Source organism: Channa argus, chromosome 7 (assembly GCF_033026475.1).
Source record: "Channa argus isolate prfri chromosome 7, Channa argus male v1.0, whole genome shotgun sequence".
Classification (NCBI taxonomy): domain Eukaryota; kingdom Metazoa; phylum Chordata; class Actinopteri; order Anabantiformes; family Channidae; genus Channa; species Channa argus.
In genome coordinates this window covers 9,376,307-9,390,193 of record NC_090203.1, presented here as the reverse complement: position 1 = coordinate 9,390,193, position 13,887 = coordinate 9,376,307, and the positions used below count along the sequence as shown (strand labels likewise).

Genomic DNA, 13,887 nt, shown 5'->3' with positions numbered 1-13,887 from the left:
GTGTCCCCACGTCTTCTTAGCTAACCTCTTTCTATGTATACACTCCTGAACTTCCTCATTCCACCAGCAAGTCTCCTTGTCCACATTCCTCTGGACAAGTAGACGGATGGGTAGGACCCTCCTACTCGTCTCCCTGATCACATTACCTATAGTGGTCCAGTTAATTGGAAGCATCTCCTGACCACCCAGAGTCTCATCTCTTCTCTGAAAACTACACAACATTCTTTCTTTTTTAACTTCCACCACTTTTTCCTCTGCCCTGCCTAAGTCCTCTTCATCCTCCTCACCACCAGAATCATGATACACACCACCATCCTGTGTTGTCTGGCTACACTCTCCCCTACCAATACTTTGCAGTCACTCTTTAAGATTACAATGTTGACACAAGATGTAGTCCACGTGTGTTCACTTGAGGTTGCATTAGCTCCATGTATAATAATATCATTCTTAAATTTCCAAGGCTTTGTTTTGTGTGCAAATTTTAGCTCATTAAACAAGCCAGCCTGGCGAGTGAGTTCAAAGAGATCCTTCTAATAAAACTACTGTGTGTTGTACCTATTCATTCACCCATCCTGAATCCATAGGTACATGCAATACCACCCACATGTACTAGCATGCAGATGTGTTTTGGGATGCAGATTGAGAAAAAAAAAATTAGCATGTTTTTGCATAAGCGAGCACACACACACACACACACACACACACAATGTTCTTTGAACCTCCTTTGTGAGTTGGTGCAAGCAGCTAGTGGATGCATGTGTGCCTGTGTATGTTTGTGTGTGACATACACGAATGTGACAGTGTCAGGGGAGCATGGTGGTTCCCCAAGCAGGCGGTGTCACTGACTGAGGGCCTCTTTGTCAAGGACTACACTGGGAAGAATTTATCCATGTCCGATGAATGGAAAGAGAAGGAGAGAGGCAGAATGAGGGAGGGGGAGGAGGGAGAGTGTAACAGAGAAAGTGCACTGACGAAATTGAAGAGACCAGTGAGAGCTGAGATAGGGAGAGAGAGGAGAGAGGTCAGTGAAGAGACAGCGGTATAGTATGTTCCTTAGGAAGAGAGACAAAATAGATAGAAGCCGAGTGAGGGGAGATACAGAGGTGAGGGAAGATGGAAAGAGAGAGATGGTGAAAATGAGAGATTGAAGTGTAGGACAGGGTGTAAACATATAGGAAACGGGTGTGACTAAGAGTGAGGCAGGAAGGTTGAGACTGGAGTTACTCGGGTTGGACAAAATAAGTTGAAAACCTGCATCTAATAATAGCAACCCTGTAGTACATTTTGAATCTTAAAAAAAGAGCTGTCACAGGGAAAAAGGTAGGGTACACCCTGGACAGGTCAATCTCAGGGCCAATACAGACACACACAGACAGACAACTATTCACACTTACTGGCTAGCAATTAACCCAACATGCATGTCTTTGGACTATGGGAAGAAACCCACCCAAGCACAGGGAGAACATGCAAACGCCACACAGAAAGGTTATGCTCAGTCACAGACCCGAACACACAACCCTCTAGCTGTAAGCAGCATTAACCACTCCACTCCTATACTGCCCTAAGATGCATAATATTGTCTGTTTAAGGCTTTTTTGCCGTCTCATGCAGATTTAGGTTATTTTTTTAAACAGGATTTAATTGATTGGCAGGTTGGCGGTGAGGTTCTTTCTCACTGTAATTCTGTATTTATTTCACCACTGTGGTGTATTTAGATATTATTATATTTATTGTTATCATTGTTGTTATTATTTTATGTAATATACTGTAGCTGTTCTTGTTATTGCATTTAGAGTAGTCTACAGTTAGGGGCATTTTCTTTATCTTACTCAACACCGCTGAGCTAACACAACCTTTTACTCAACATTCTGCATTTAAGTAAACATTAACAAAAGACAATCCAATTTAAGAAATACTGTATTTGCCAGATTTCTGATAGAAAAACATTAAATTAATAAATCATACTTGGTCAAAATGTTGAACCTTACCTTAAACACTGGCTCTGCCTCAGATCCAAATTCTCACAACATTTTAATATGAAGATAATAGAAAGCAATGGTGAGGGTATCAGAGGGAGAAAATGCAAAGTGCTGAAAATGAAAATGCTGAGTCAATGTGACCAAGAACATGTGCTGCTGCTTTGATATTAAATGCAAACACATTAACACTTAATACAACAAGCCGAATGGGGTGAGGGAAGGTTCTTTGGTATTTTTCCACTCTTGCTGACACTCAATACACAATATGGCAACCCGACCTGACCACATTGTCTGGAGGTTAACAAAAAGAACAAATGCACTGAAATGGCCTGATCGTGGTCATTCAGGGACTGCAGGCCAGCTGTCTGCAGCAGGCTGTCTCTAGTCAACAATGACTAATAATTGTGAGAAAAATTAGCAAAATAACACTTGTGTCCCATAATGGCTGGCAGTACAGTCTCCTTAAATCCATAGCCACTGAAGCCGTTCCACTTGCAAATTCAATTATGGAAGTGATTCATCCTTCCATTATGATAACTGTCAGATTTTCTTGTGTCATACAATAAGGCAGAGGGGAAAACAAATGATTCGCCAGCCCCCCCACAGACACCCTTCTCTTCTCCTCATCCCCCCTCAAGCGGCTTTTCTCCATCTGAGTTCTTTTTGTCTTTCCCTGCATCCTTCTCTTCTTCCACTCCTCCTCTGCTATCGCTCATTCTGCTTCCTCTGCCTTAGTCTTTGTTTATCCTTTCCTCATTTGCCCTGAGGTGTGAGGCGAGATAACATGCCCTTGTTTTCTGATAATTTTTTTTTTATATCTCTTGCTACCTTCCCTCCTTCCCTTAATCCTACTCTTCCCCCCACTAGCCGCACACACACACACATCTCTCTTACACTCTCTACATAATTAAGATCTCTGATTTTACGGTTCTCTCTTTTACAATGGGCACTGCAGACACTATAAGCCAGCACAGTCTCCAGCACAGACATACACAAACAAAACTGCACAAATATGCATATGCCTTCATACACACACTAAGATAAATGCATGCACCAAACACCAAAATCTCAAACTGAGATGAATGTCCGCTCGATGTGTTTGAGTCTCTTCCTTTTTGTCTTTTCCATTCCACGAACACAAACACACACACAGAGACATAGAGCAAGTCAAGATATTTTTGTATTTTTGCTTTTGTGTATTTCGCCATGATGCCAGCATGCGGGGTGACTTACAGCAGGGTGCTGAATGAAAGCAAGCAAGGGGGCTAGAAGCAGTGTTTTCTGTACAGCTTAAACTAGTCTGGCTCTTCTTGGTCTTCTTGCTGCTCCAGCTCCCTGCAGACTGACACCTAACTGCTACAGGGACTCAGCCATGTACTACTAGAGCAGCAGAACACATACAGCAGCTAGACACATATTTTTTGCAGATTAAACAGTAATAGTATCTCACCCTGCTTTCTCTTTTTTCCCTGGCTGTGTCTGTTTCTATTTTTTCTATTATTGTACATTATAAGTTGGTTTATTTCTGACCCCTGCAGGGGTAGAAATACTCAGATTTTGCTGGACTACCAAATTGACCATCTCAAACTTGCATTTAATGCAGAATGCAGTGGACTCCTTATATGCACCCCTTAAAAACAAACATAATTCTTCTGAATTGTGCATCCAGTACATCCCTGTACAATAAAAAATTAAAATTATTTCTGCTGATTTATCAAGTGGCTCCAAAAAATATGACTTACATGGTGGAGATTGTAAAGCTCACTAAAGCAAATTGTATCTTTGACATCTGGTAAAGTTGTTTTGATCTGATATAATGTTACAGTATTGATCACTTTTTATTTTAAAACCCTTTGAATTGTCATGGTGTATGAAAATTGCTATATAAACTGACATCACTTGATGTAAGATACCATTACTTCGTCTTGTACTTAAGGAAGTTCATCCAAATTCTTAATACGGAGAACGGTGATAAGTAGAAAATGCATTATGAGGCACTGTGATGAACAAAGTTGATCTGCTGAAGTAATGATGTGGCAGTGTGACAGAACAAAATGTCCTCATTAGTTGATGTACTTTTGGAAGGTTGATCTATCATGGTGAATCATATTTTATATTTTTATTGCATTTTGTTGGTTCACCTTATTTCTGCAAACTAACCAGTAGATGTCAAATAAAGACAGCAGAGTCAAAAATGACAATATTTCCCTCTGAAAACATGAGGTGCAAGTGCCTCAAAATTATACGTAAGTACAGTACTTAAGTGTACTTTCCACCACTGCTATTGCTTTTTTCCATCTCTATCCAGCACTGCATCACTCTTTCTACAGAAACACTTTCCAATCTCTTTTCTCTGTATTCAATTTTGTTATTTTATTCCCTCATCTTACCCAGCTCTTTGATTCTGCTTATTTTTTCACTCATTCTCCTTAATTTCTATCAGAGCTCTCCCTTCTCCCTCCCCCCTCCCCCTTTCCTCTGTGTATAGATGATGTAATTTTCCCTGTCTAATGCTGTCAATAGCTCTCAATAACAATGAAATAGCACCGGTTCCATCCCATCATTGATGAAGGCATAGCCTCAGTTAGGATCTTATTTGTCATCAGGGCAATCTGCTTCTTGGTAATAGCCAATCAGATTGCTCCTGGGAATGCAGTGCTCCCATGATACGTTCCCCATTGTTTTGACTGACTGCACCTGAGGGCCAGCCAATTCAGCTGAAGTCGATCAATATGCCATCACGCTCACACAATGTAAGGGCATGCCTATACTTGCCCTGAAATAAACATACAGGTCCAGACACCACACTCAGACACACTTTGGTGGAGAGTAAATTGAAAGAGAGAGACCACTGGTGTGGGAAGCAAACAGAGTGGCGACAACCAGCAAAATGAAGTGATATGCAGCTGTGTGACAGCAGTGAGCGGTAGTGATCGCACTTTGTGGTCAGAATAATGAATTGTTTCGTAACTCTCTCTGTTGTACATGTCTGTGAAACCTTTAACTTTGGGATGCAGTAACAATGTATTGGCACCCTGGGTGTGTTACAACACGAACAATTATTAAAAACAATGAATAGGAAAAAAACTTGTTCAGTTTTGTGTCACACACTCAAATGGCTTCACATATATCCTGCCTCTATTCGCTTTGAGCTGCGGTAACCATAATGAGAGAAACACTGCCATCTGCACAGTATGACACATTCCATTAGTATTTTGAACATGTTCACACACATGTTCGCCCACCCTTTAAACACTGCAAACCAGAAAACGAGAGAAACGTACAGCAAAGTTAGGAAAAGTAAAGGAAAAGAGTGAGCTCAGTAATTGCAACAGCAAGTGATAGGAAAAAACGGTTGGATATTTGGTTTGTGAAAGGCCAAGAGGGAATCAAAACACAGAGTTGCAAATTTTTTGATGTCCCAAAAAACATTAAACCCCAATATGTGTTGGAAAGGTCAGGATAAAAGAAGACAAATATCTCTAGTGAAAAAGGCTGTAAAAAGAATGGAAATTAGAGGGACGTTCATTGCAGTGACCAACAATTCACATCAGCTGCCTCTCTGATGTTCGATGAACACACAAACACGTCAACTCATTTCCACTCCTGCGTGTACTTGTCAGGGTCAAAGGTCAGCCTTGTACTGCTTCAATTGAAGGGGTCAGTTGTAGGTCATGAACTGAGTTTTTCAGCCGATGAACCAGACGTTTGAAACATTCCCAAGTCAGCACCTCCCCACCACCTTCATCACCAACACCACCCACCTCTCAACCTCCCTTACTGTCTTTCACACACCAGTCCTTCTCCTCCACTCTGTCTTCATCCCTCCCTCCATCTCTCCATTCTCTCAGACTGCCTTGTCACGTTGTCAGCTGGAGCAAGGCTTTGTCACTCCTGGAGAGGGCTGCTTAGCACCAGTGGAGCTCAGCTGAGCTCTCTTCAAGTGCTTTTTTTGTGTGCCTCTGTGTCTGTTTAGAGCTTGAGGTGTGGGTAAGGTTATAGAAAACATGAGCGGGTACAGGCATTTGTCTGTGTGGCACGCATAGCCAATGATGTTGTGCATTTTCAAGACAGTTGTCATTGCACTTGGGAGGCTCTGGATGTTCAGTAGGTGTTTGTAGAATGAAAATGTGTATTTGTGGGTTTGCATGTTTTTTATATGTATGAGTGTGTACCTGCAGTGTAGCTTTGTATGAGGGAATATGTGGTGACGTGTGACACGCGTGACGTTGTTTTGAAATGCCTCTGGAGATCTCTTCAAGGCTGAATCCTGTCAGTTCTAAAGGACAGACTTTCCACAGAGACATGAATAGAGATGTGTGTACTGTATTTTATCATTAGACAGGCTGTATGCATGGGACCGGGCTGCCTTTGTGATGTGACAGTGAACATCTTCACAACTGAGTATGAAAGTGTATTGCATGTGCTGTCAAATTACAGGTGCTCTCTCTAGATAGGGATGTGACAGAGCAAACTGAAGATAAGGTGCAGGATGACAATTTAAAGAGAGATATTCTGTGTTAGGAAAATGATTGTGTTCAGTAACCTAAACTGTGTCCTCCGCTCCTGCAGGTGGTAGTACAGGCAGCCAGCAGACCATTCTCCATGAGGAGCAGTAGAAGATGCCGGCTCTGCCAGCACTGCTGCTGTCAATACACTTCTTCTCCTTTCTGCTAGTCAACATGCCGCCACGCTCCCTCAGTCAGGCCCCCCTGCTTTCCTCTGTCCGCATGGGTGAGTGGCCATCTCTTCATTCTGTCTTTCCATGGAAAAGTTGGTTTTGGTGGCTTAAAATGGGTTTTGCCCCATTGGAAGGAATAATAAGAAAAGGTTACCATACACACATTTCTCTGTGTGTATGGTGCAAAAAATATTTATATGTGGATTTTTCTACCCCTCAAGAGAACTGTATCCGCCTGTTTACAGTTTTTTATTCTAATCTACTGTAAGCTACCCATCCTCTGCTTCTGGCTCCATATCTAAAAGCTTTTTATTTATTTTCTTTATAATTCCCAAAATGTGGAACTATTCCGTTTGTCTTGGATAAACTCAGACCACATGTAATTTCAAATTCATTCTTAATAAAAACTCAACCCATTGGTAGGCTGGTAAAATAAGCAAATAGGTTCTTGAATGAAACAAGTTTTGATGGTATTACGTCTGTTCACTTACCAGCCCAGAGGGCATCTCAACTTTTGCAACAGGCAAGCTTTTATCTTGTGGCCACTCGTTGAAACCCATCTATAGTAGGGAGGCAAAAAGCAGCAAGACACTTCTAATTTGGCTCATCATCCTGTTCGTGACGCCAACATTGTCATGGATAAACTCAGACCACAAGAACTCCATATATTAATAACTTAGATTTATTCTACAATGATACAGGTTCCAATTTGTATCAGGCAGGATGAAAAACTCAGTCAAAAGAAGCATCGGTCAGAAAGGCAAACAGCAAAAGAACAAATAGAGAGCAAAATAGAGAGCCTCTCCAGCAGAAACCAACACTCATACTCTTTTTCAAAAAGATCCTTCACGTCACAACACTTCCTATTATTATCCCAGTCCTTCCAACTTCTACTACTCCATACTTTTACTAACCTTCTCCCAACTTTCTCCTCCTAAGCCACACTTATCAGGGACAAACACCATACCTGCTTTTCTCCTATTCTTTGCCAAGATTCTATCCCCGCATTGTTTACCCAATAATAGCTGAGAAATGTTGAAATCTGGGACGTACGCCAGGTCATACTGACCCTCTCCGTTTTCATTGACACACACACAGACTTCCTGTCTCTAATAAACAATCTACAAGCATACATCTGCTTCATTCCTACATGTAACACAACCTATATATTATATTATAGATTAATTATAAAGAACGTGCTATATTATACATTAACTCTTATATGTAATCTCTTAACACAACACTTTTCAAATATTCTAATTTCAAATATTCAGTAGATATCACATAATTGACTCGTTTTAAACATGCGCAAATGCCTTCATTTCTTAGCCAGTCAGGGGTTGTGATCTTTTCTTCAGCTTCTCTTATCTTTATAATCCACTCTTCCAACTACATATGAGTATAGTCAAACAATTATTGTTAAACACTCTTCCACCTTTCACTTCCCCTCATGTCTTTTCCTTCCTCTTTACCTTGCTTACCCCTTTTCCTGTGCCCTCTTTCTGTCCTCTCCTTTTCTTTCTGCTTCTCTAGCGGCAATTCTGGATGACCAATCTGTGTGTGGGCGTGGGGAGCGGCTGGCGCTGGCCCTGGCCAGGGAGAACATCAACAGCGTGATGGAGGGTCCTGCTAGAGCCAGAGTGGAGGTGGACATATACGAGCTACAAAAAGACTCCCAATACGACACTACGGACACCAGTGAGTGGAGTCAATGCAAACCTAAGAACACCATTAGGTCAAGTTCACAATACCCTTCAGAGAGGTGATGAAGTCCAGCTAAATCACACAGGGCATAGTGTGTAATTAATACAGGCAAAAATGACAATTAATAATACCTTTAGGTATTATTAGTAACATGGAATTTTAATATTAATAGTGACTAGTATTGGATAAAAAAGTATAGTAGACTGCTGGATACTAGACATTCACTGGAAGAAGGTAATTATTAAAGGATAATTCTGTTTTTTCTAAAAAGCTGCCTTTTTGTGAGCAAAAGCCTCAAACAATGACACGAATGATGAAACACAACCACTTTCATGTGATTAGGAGCCAGTAAGAGCTTGTGCTGATTAGTTTACATATCATTGGAGACCTGTAATGGTCCATTAAGCCTGTCTCATTACAAACAGTGGACCACTGCCCTCCAGTAACAGCTGGGACTGTCAATGGTGCAGACCAGGACAAAAACAAATCAAACAAATCATCAAATACTAGTACAAATCAGTGCAGGCTGTAGGAGAGCAGCATATACAGTACCACAGAGGCTGCTCAGTAAAATTTGTATTGATATAAAGAGTTAAAACAGAATGTCTGAAGTCAGTAAAACAGACGATGGACTGCTGAATTCTAATAGGTCTAATAGGTCAGTGACCCTGCCACAAGCTACTGGCAAAATGTCTGTGTGTGCTTGAGAAGGCTTGTGTACATATGTGCAGGCTTGAGTTGTGGGTGGGTTTGTATGTTCCTTTGTGTGTATGTGTGTGTGTGTCCTTGACCAATGGGCAGGAGACTGACAGGCTTGTTTGCTCATAGCGCTTTCTGGTCTCTGGATCAGAGAGCTCATCATCTTACAGCTATGGTTGTCGGAGGCACGCTTGGACGCACACATTCACACACACAGGCATTTACACATGCATGCACACACATCCCTTTCTGCAGTCACACATGCACATTCACATATTGGCACAGGGTGGGTATATGCTCACACATACAGTATACAGCTGCACACACACACACAAAGTCACAGAGACAGCAGCAGGGTCTGAGGAGGACTAATTGGGATGAATTAAAATACCAAAATGTACTAGCAAAAACAAAAGTTTTTGTTCAGAATAACACAGTTAAGTTACCAGACTCTGCTGTTTTTATGAAAGCACATACTCTAGAAGGCACTAACCATAATAAAAACGCTCACATCTAAGAGATCCTATACACAAACATTTCAGAGAAATTTTAGAGAAAAATATTTAATTCTGTAAATAAATAGAATTAGCCTCTGATTGCACAGCTTTGTCCAGCATATTCTGGTCATATATTGTGGGTCGTGTTGTGGTTCATTTTGGGAAGAAGCTTACAGTACAGCCTAGCTTACCCTACCATAAAGACTGCAAATAAAGAGGAAACAGCTCTATCCACAGGAACAAATCTGCCTACCAGCCCCTCTTAAGCCAATTAATTAACACTTTGCAACTTGTTTGTTTACTCTGTACAAAAAACAAACTGTAAAACAGCAATTTGCTGTATTGTGGGGGTTATTTGCAGGACTATTTCTTTTGGTAACTGCTCAGAGCCAATAAAATAGTCCTGTATAACACCATCTAGACATTTGTATTGTAATGAGACACAAGGTTTAATCAGTGAGTTTAGAGATTGTTTTACCTTTGGATGGATTCAGGTTAGCTGTTTCCGTCTGTATCCCGTTTTTATGCTAATATAAGCAAACTACCTTCTAACCTAGGTTCATTTATTTTATACAGCATGAGACATTAGTCTTCTCCTCTAACTCTCAGTAACTGGAATTGCCATGTTTAATTATCCTGTAACAATTCCCTGCTTTCTTTTAATTGTCTTCGTCTTTTTTTTTTTTGGATGCTGCAGTGATGAAGTAAATATGAGCTGTTACCAAGTCAAACTAGCTCACTGGATTTAAACTGCATGTTAAACAAACACTAAGCATTTACATTTAGAGTTTTAAACCTTTTACGGTCCATTTCTGAAACATGAAAACATATTGACAGTAAATACTTAATTTTGTGAAGATGTAATTGTTCAACAAAAACCTGTGGATTGCTTCATTTAGGATTTAAATCGGTTTTTGTCATCTATGCTTGAATATACTGAACCACATAAATTGTGTTTGCTTGAGCCACTCCTAAGAAAAGAAATCACTGAGTTAACATTGCAGTCATAGAATGTAATACAGTTACAGTAATACGCAAATTTGTACAAACAACAGTTTCTTCCACACTAATCCCCTCCTGCAAAATGGTTTTTCTACAAACTGGCATTTGTTAATTCAAGGGGACCCCCCCCCAATCTCTTAATATTATGCTAATGCCAGAAATGTAATTAGAGCAAAATGTCTTAAAAATTGTTACAATCATTAAAATTGACTGTCTAAACAAGTACGTAATAGCAGAAGGCAACCCGTGGGCTGCCATGCTGTAGTCCTTGGAGTGTTTATCTCCAAATAAATCAGGTTATAATGAGACAGATTTTGCTGCTACAACAGAATCCGTGGTTAAACTAAAATCATAATGCGTCCTCTGAGTTTTTGCTGCATTTTATATTTCCACACTTTCCCCTGACTGCGGCCCCTTACTGTATGCCAGCGCTGCGTTGCTGTCAAAATGAAACCGAGGGAAGGTGTGCGTCTGCATAGCCAATGTTTATTTGCCCTTTTTTCCTTTCAGTGTGTCAGATTCTACCCAAAGGCGTCGTCTCTGTGATAGGTCCCGCCTCTAGCCCCGCCTCCGGCTCTACTGTCAGTCACATATGTGGAGAGAAGGAGGTGAGTGTGGTGACACACAAATACACACTGACACATACAAATATATATACATTTTTGCAGACTTAGTGCCTCTTTCTGTCTCATATACCACCCTTTCTACCCACAAAGACATCTTGATGAATGTATCCAGAGACTAAATTTTCTTTCCTTTTGCATTTCTTCTTATAATTAACCATCATACTTCTTCCAGCTGTTTTTGCCTTTCTTCCTCCAGCCCTCCAGTAGCCTTTTATCTCTCTGTTCTCTTCCTCTGCCATCTTTCTTATCTGTCTTTTAACCCTCTAGACTCTCTACTCAGTCTTTTTTATCACAGCTTTATCCTGGATTATGTGTGTTTGGAGGTAAGTTCATCAGAACACATTTGCTTTTTCATACCTTCTTTAATGTTTCTCTCCTGCTTTTTTTTTTTTTTTTTACAGATCCCTCATGTAAAGATTGGTCCGGAGGAAACTCCCCGCTTGCCGTACCTGCGTTTTGCTTCAGTCACTCTGTACCCTAGCAACGAGGACCTAAGCCTGGCCATAGGAGCCATCTTGCGCTCATTCAGTTACCCCTCAGCCAGCCTGGTCTGCGCCAAGGCTGAGTGTGAGTACACATGCACCTTGTTGTCTAATTATCCGTGCAGTACATTTTATGTGATTTAGGGTGGGTTTTTGGTTGAGCTTGTTCAATTTGTTTATGTGTGCATTTGGAAATGCCTCTGTGGGAGTACTGGCACATTGACACTATATGGGCGGATGTGACAGTTTTGCAGTGTTGGACACTCATGTTGGCAGTCTGGTTGTAAAGTTCTGTCTGCTGTCAGAGTTCAGAACATGGCTCATATTGAGACTTCCCATTTATTACTCATACTCCTGCACACAGTCTTTTATCCACCTCAGAGGATTGTTAGCCCAAACCAATTTATTAAATGTGTTTGAAATACTTTCCAGTATTGTAAGAACTTAAGGGACATTTGTTTTAACTTGCCATGCACTCAGAGAGCTTCAACATCACACGGGATTTGGGGTTTAGTCACTAGCCCTCTTTGTTTTCATTTTGAAACAGTGTGTTATTGATTTATTATGCAGTCCCCTACAGAGTGTCACAGGAATTAAAGGGCTTGGTAGGATGATGGCTGTAGTGTTCAAATTTAGCTTTGAGAATACATGAAAGAATGCACTGCCTGCCGTAGGAAGTGGCAAAGTTGCAATTTTTTTCCAGGGAATAGCTTTTTGTCCTGTCCTGAGTGAAACTGAGCTGGGATGAGTTGTGTGCAGCTGTTGACTGCTCACATCAGCCAAGTAGAACTGACAGTAGAACTGGCAATTTCAAGAACGGGCTATTACATAAAGACTAAGTGGGCCCATTGATGCCTGAACTCTTCTCATGACAGTGTGAAAAGGGTGGATTATGACAAACAAAAAGCTGTGACATTATGAAATATTTATTGAATCATTGAGATGCTTTCATTATCTCCCCAGAAGTTTGCCTGCCTCCCTGTGGTTTCCTGAAAGAAAGCTGAATTCCTCGTGGACTTGTCATTTCATTGAACTAACCGAGCTTTGAAATGGCATCAGACATTTATTTCCAGTTTGATCATCAGTTGAATGAGTAGATAAGAGGCTTGTCTTTCACCAGCCTTTTCCTCTTATAAGAATTAAAGAGAACAGATCCCACAATTTACTGTCCAAACAAGAATATGCAGCTTTTACTGGTGGAGAGACTGACTGAGGGTTGCGTATGTGTAATATATTTGGCTTGAAGGTGATCTTTACAAGGTTATCGTACTCACAGACTGTGACCCACTTGGCTGCGCTATCTATCGCCATGGAGCTGGTTGCCATGGCTGCAGAATAGGCGCTAACTGCCACTCACCAGACTTGCTCCACACTCTCTATGACTGTGTATGTGTGATTTTTTTATATGTTTTTAATGTATGCTTGATTCACTTTTTCTGTACATGTGTGTGTCTGTCTACAGTATGTGTCAGAACCAGTTTATACTTTCAGAAGTGTGTATTGTTGCCCCTGACTTGTCAGTGGGTTTTTGTGGATATGATTGTGTGAAAGTGTAGCACTGCAGACACTGTTTACCACAAGTCCACTTGTTTTATTAATCTTGTTTACCCCAGTATAGTGTGTGCACGAGTCTGTGATTTTGGGTCATTTGTGATGTATCCTTCCCTTGCTGTACATGGGTCAGAACACGCAATCTGAGCCTAACTGTATCTAACTGTGAGCACAAGGAGGAGGAGACAGTGGCAGCGTAAGAGGAAGATGGATAAAGACAGAGAGTGGTAACTAGAGCACAGGGCTAAGACGAGAGAGAGAGAGAGTTTGGAGCTTATGCGTGAGGAGAGAATATGTGAAATAAAGAGAATGAGAGAGAGGGGAGGAGAGGAAGCTGTAAAGTGCATTGATTTTTTCCCCTCCTTCCTCAAACTAATTAAAGTTTTCGCCTGGTTCAGTGATTACCCCACTGCTTACAGAGGCTTTCTCTTGCTGAAGGGCTCTGTGTGCTACCTCTCCCTTCCTCCTTTCCTCTCCCCTCCATCCCCCAGATGCCTGCCCCTCCACTTATTTACATAGCTAGGGGAGCTTTACTATGGAATTACAATTAGGCAGCAGCAGGGTAGACTTTCTAGTGAAGGCTCGTTCCACACAGGATGTCAAGTGATTCTTGACTGCCATTGGTTATACTCATTTTCAAGAGGAATACACTTGAAATAGGACAGA

At 41.1% G+C, this 13,887-nt stretch overlaps 1 protein-coding gene across 9 annotated transcripts in view; it reads left to right on the top strand.

Moving 5' to 3' along the window:
• grik5 (glutamate receptor, ionotropic, kainate 5) overlaps positions 1–13,887 on the top strand; it is a 79,314-nt gene that overhangs the window by 42,297 nt on the left and 23,130 nt on the right. For all 9 annotated transcript variants that reach the window (XM_067509453.1, XM_067509454.1, XM_067509456.1 and 6 more), the window contains 4 exons: positions 6,552–6,713; positions 8,194–8,358; positions 11,073–11,170; positions 11,590–11,755. In XM_067509453.1, coding sequence (XP_067365554.1) covers positions 6,602–6,713; positions 8,194–8,358; positions 11,073–11,170; positions 11,590–11,755 — 541 coding nt within the window. In that variant the 5' untranslated portion in view covers positions 6,552–6,601. The remainder of the gene's footprint in view (positions 1–6,551; positions 6,714–8,193; positions 8,359–11,072; positions 11,171–11,589; positions 11,756–13,887) is intronic.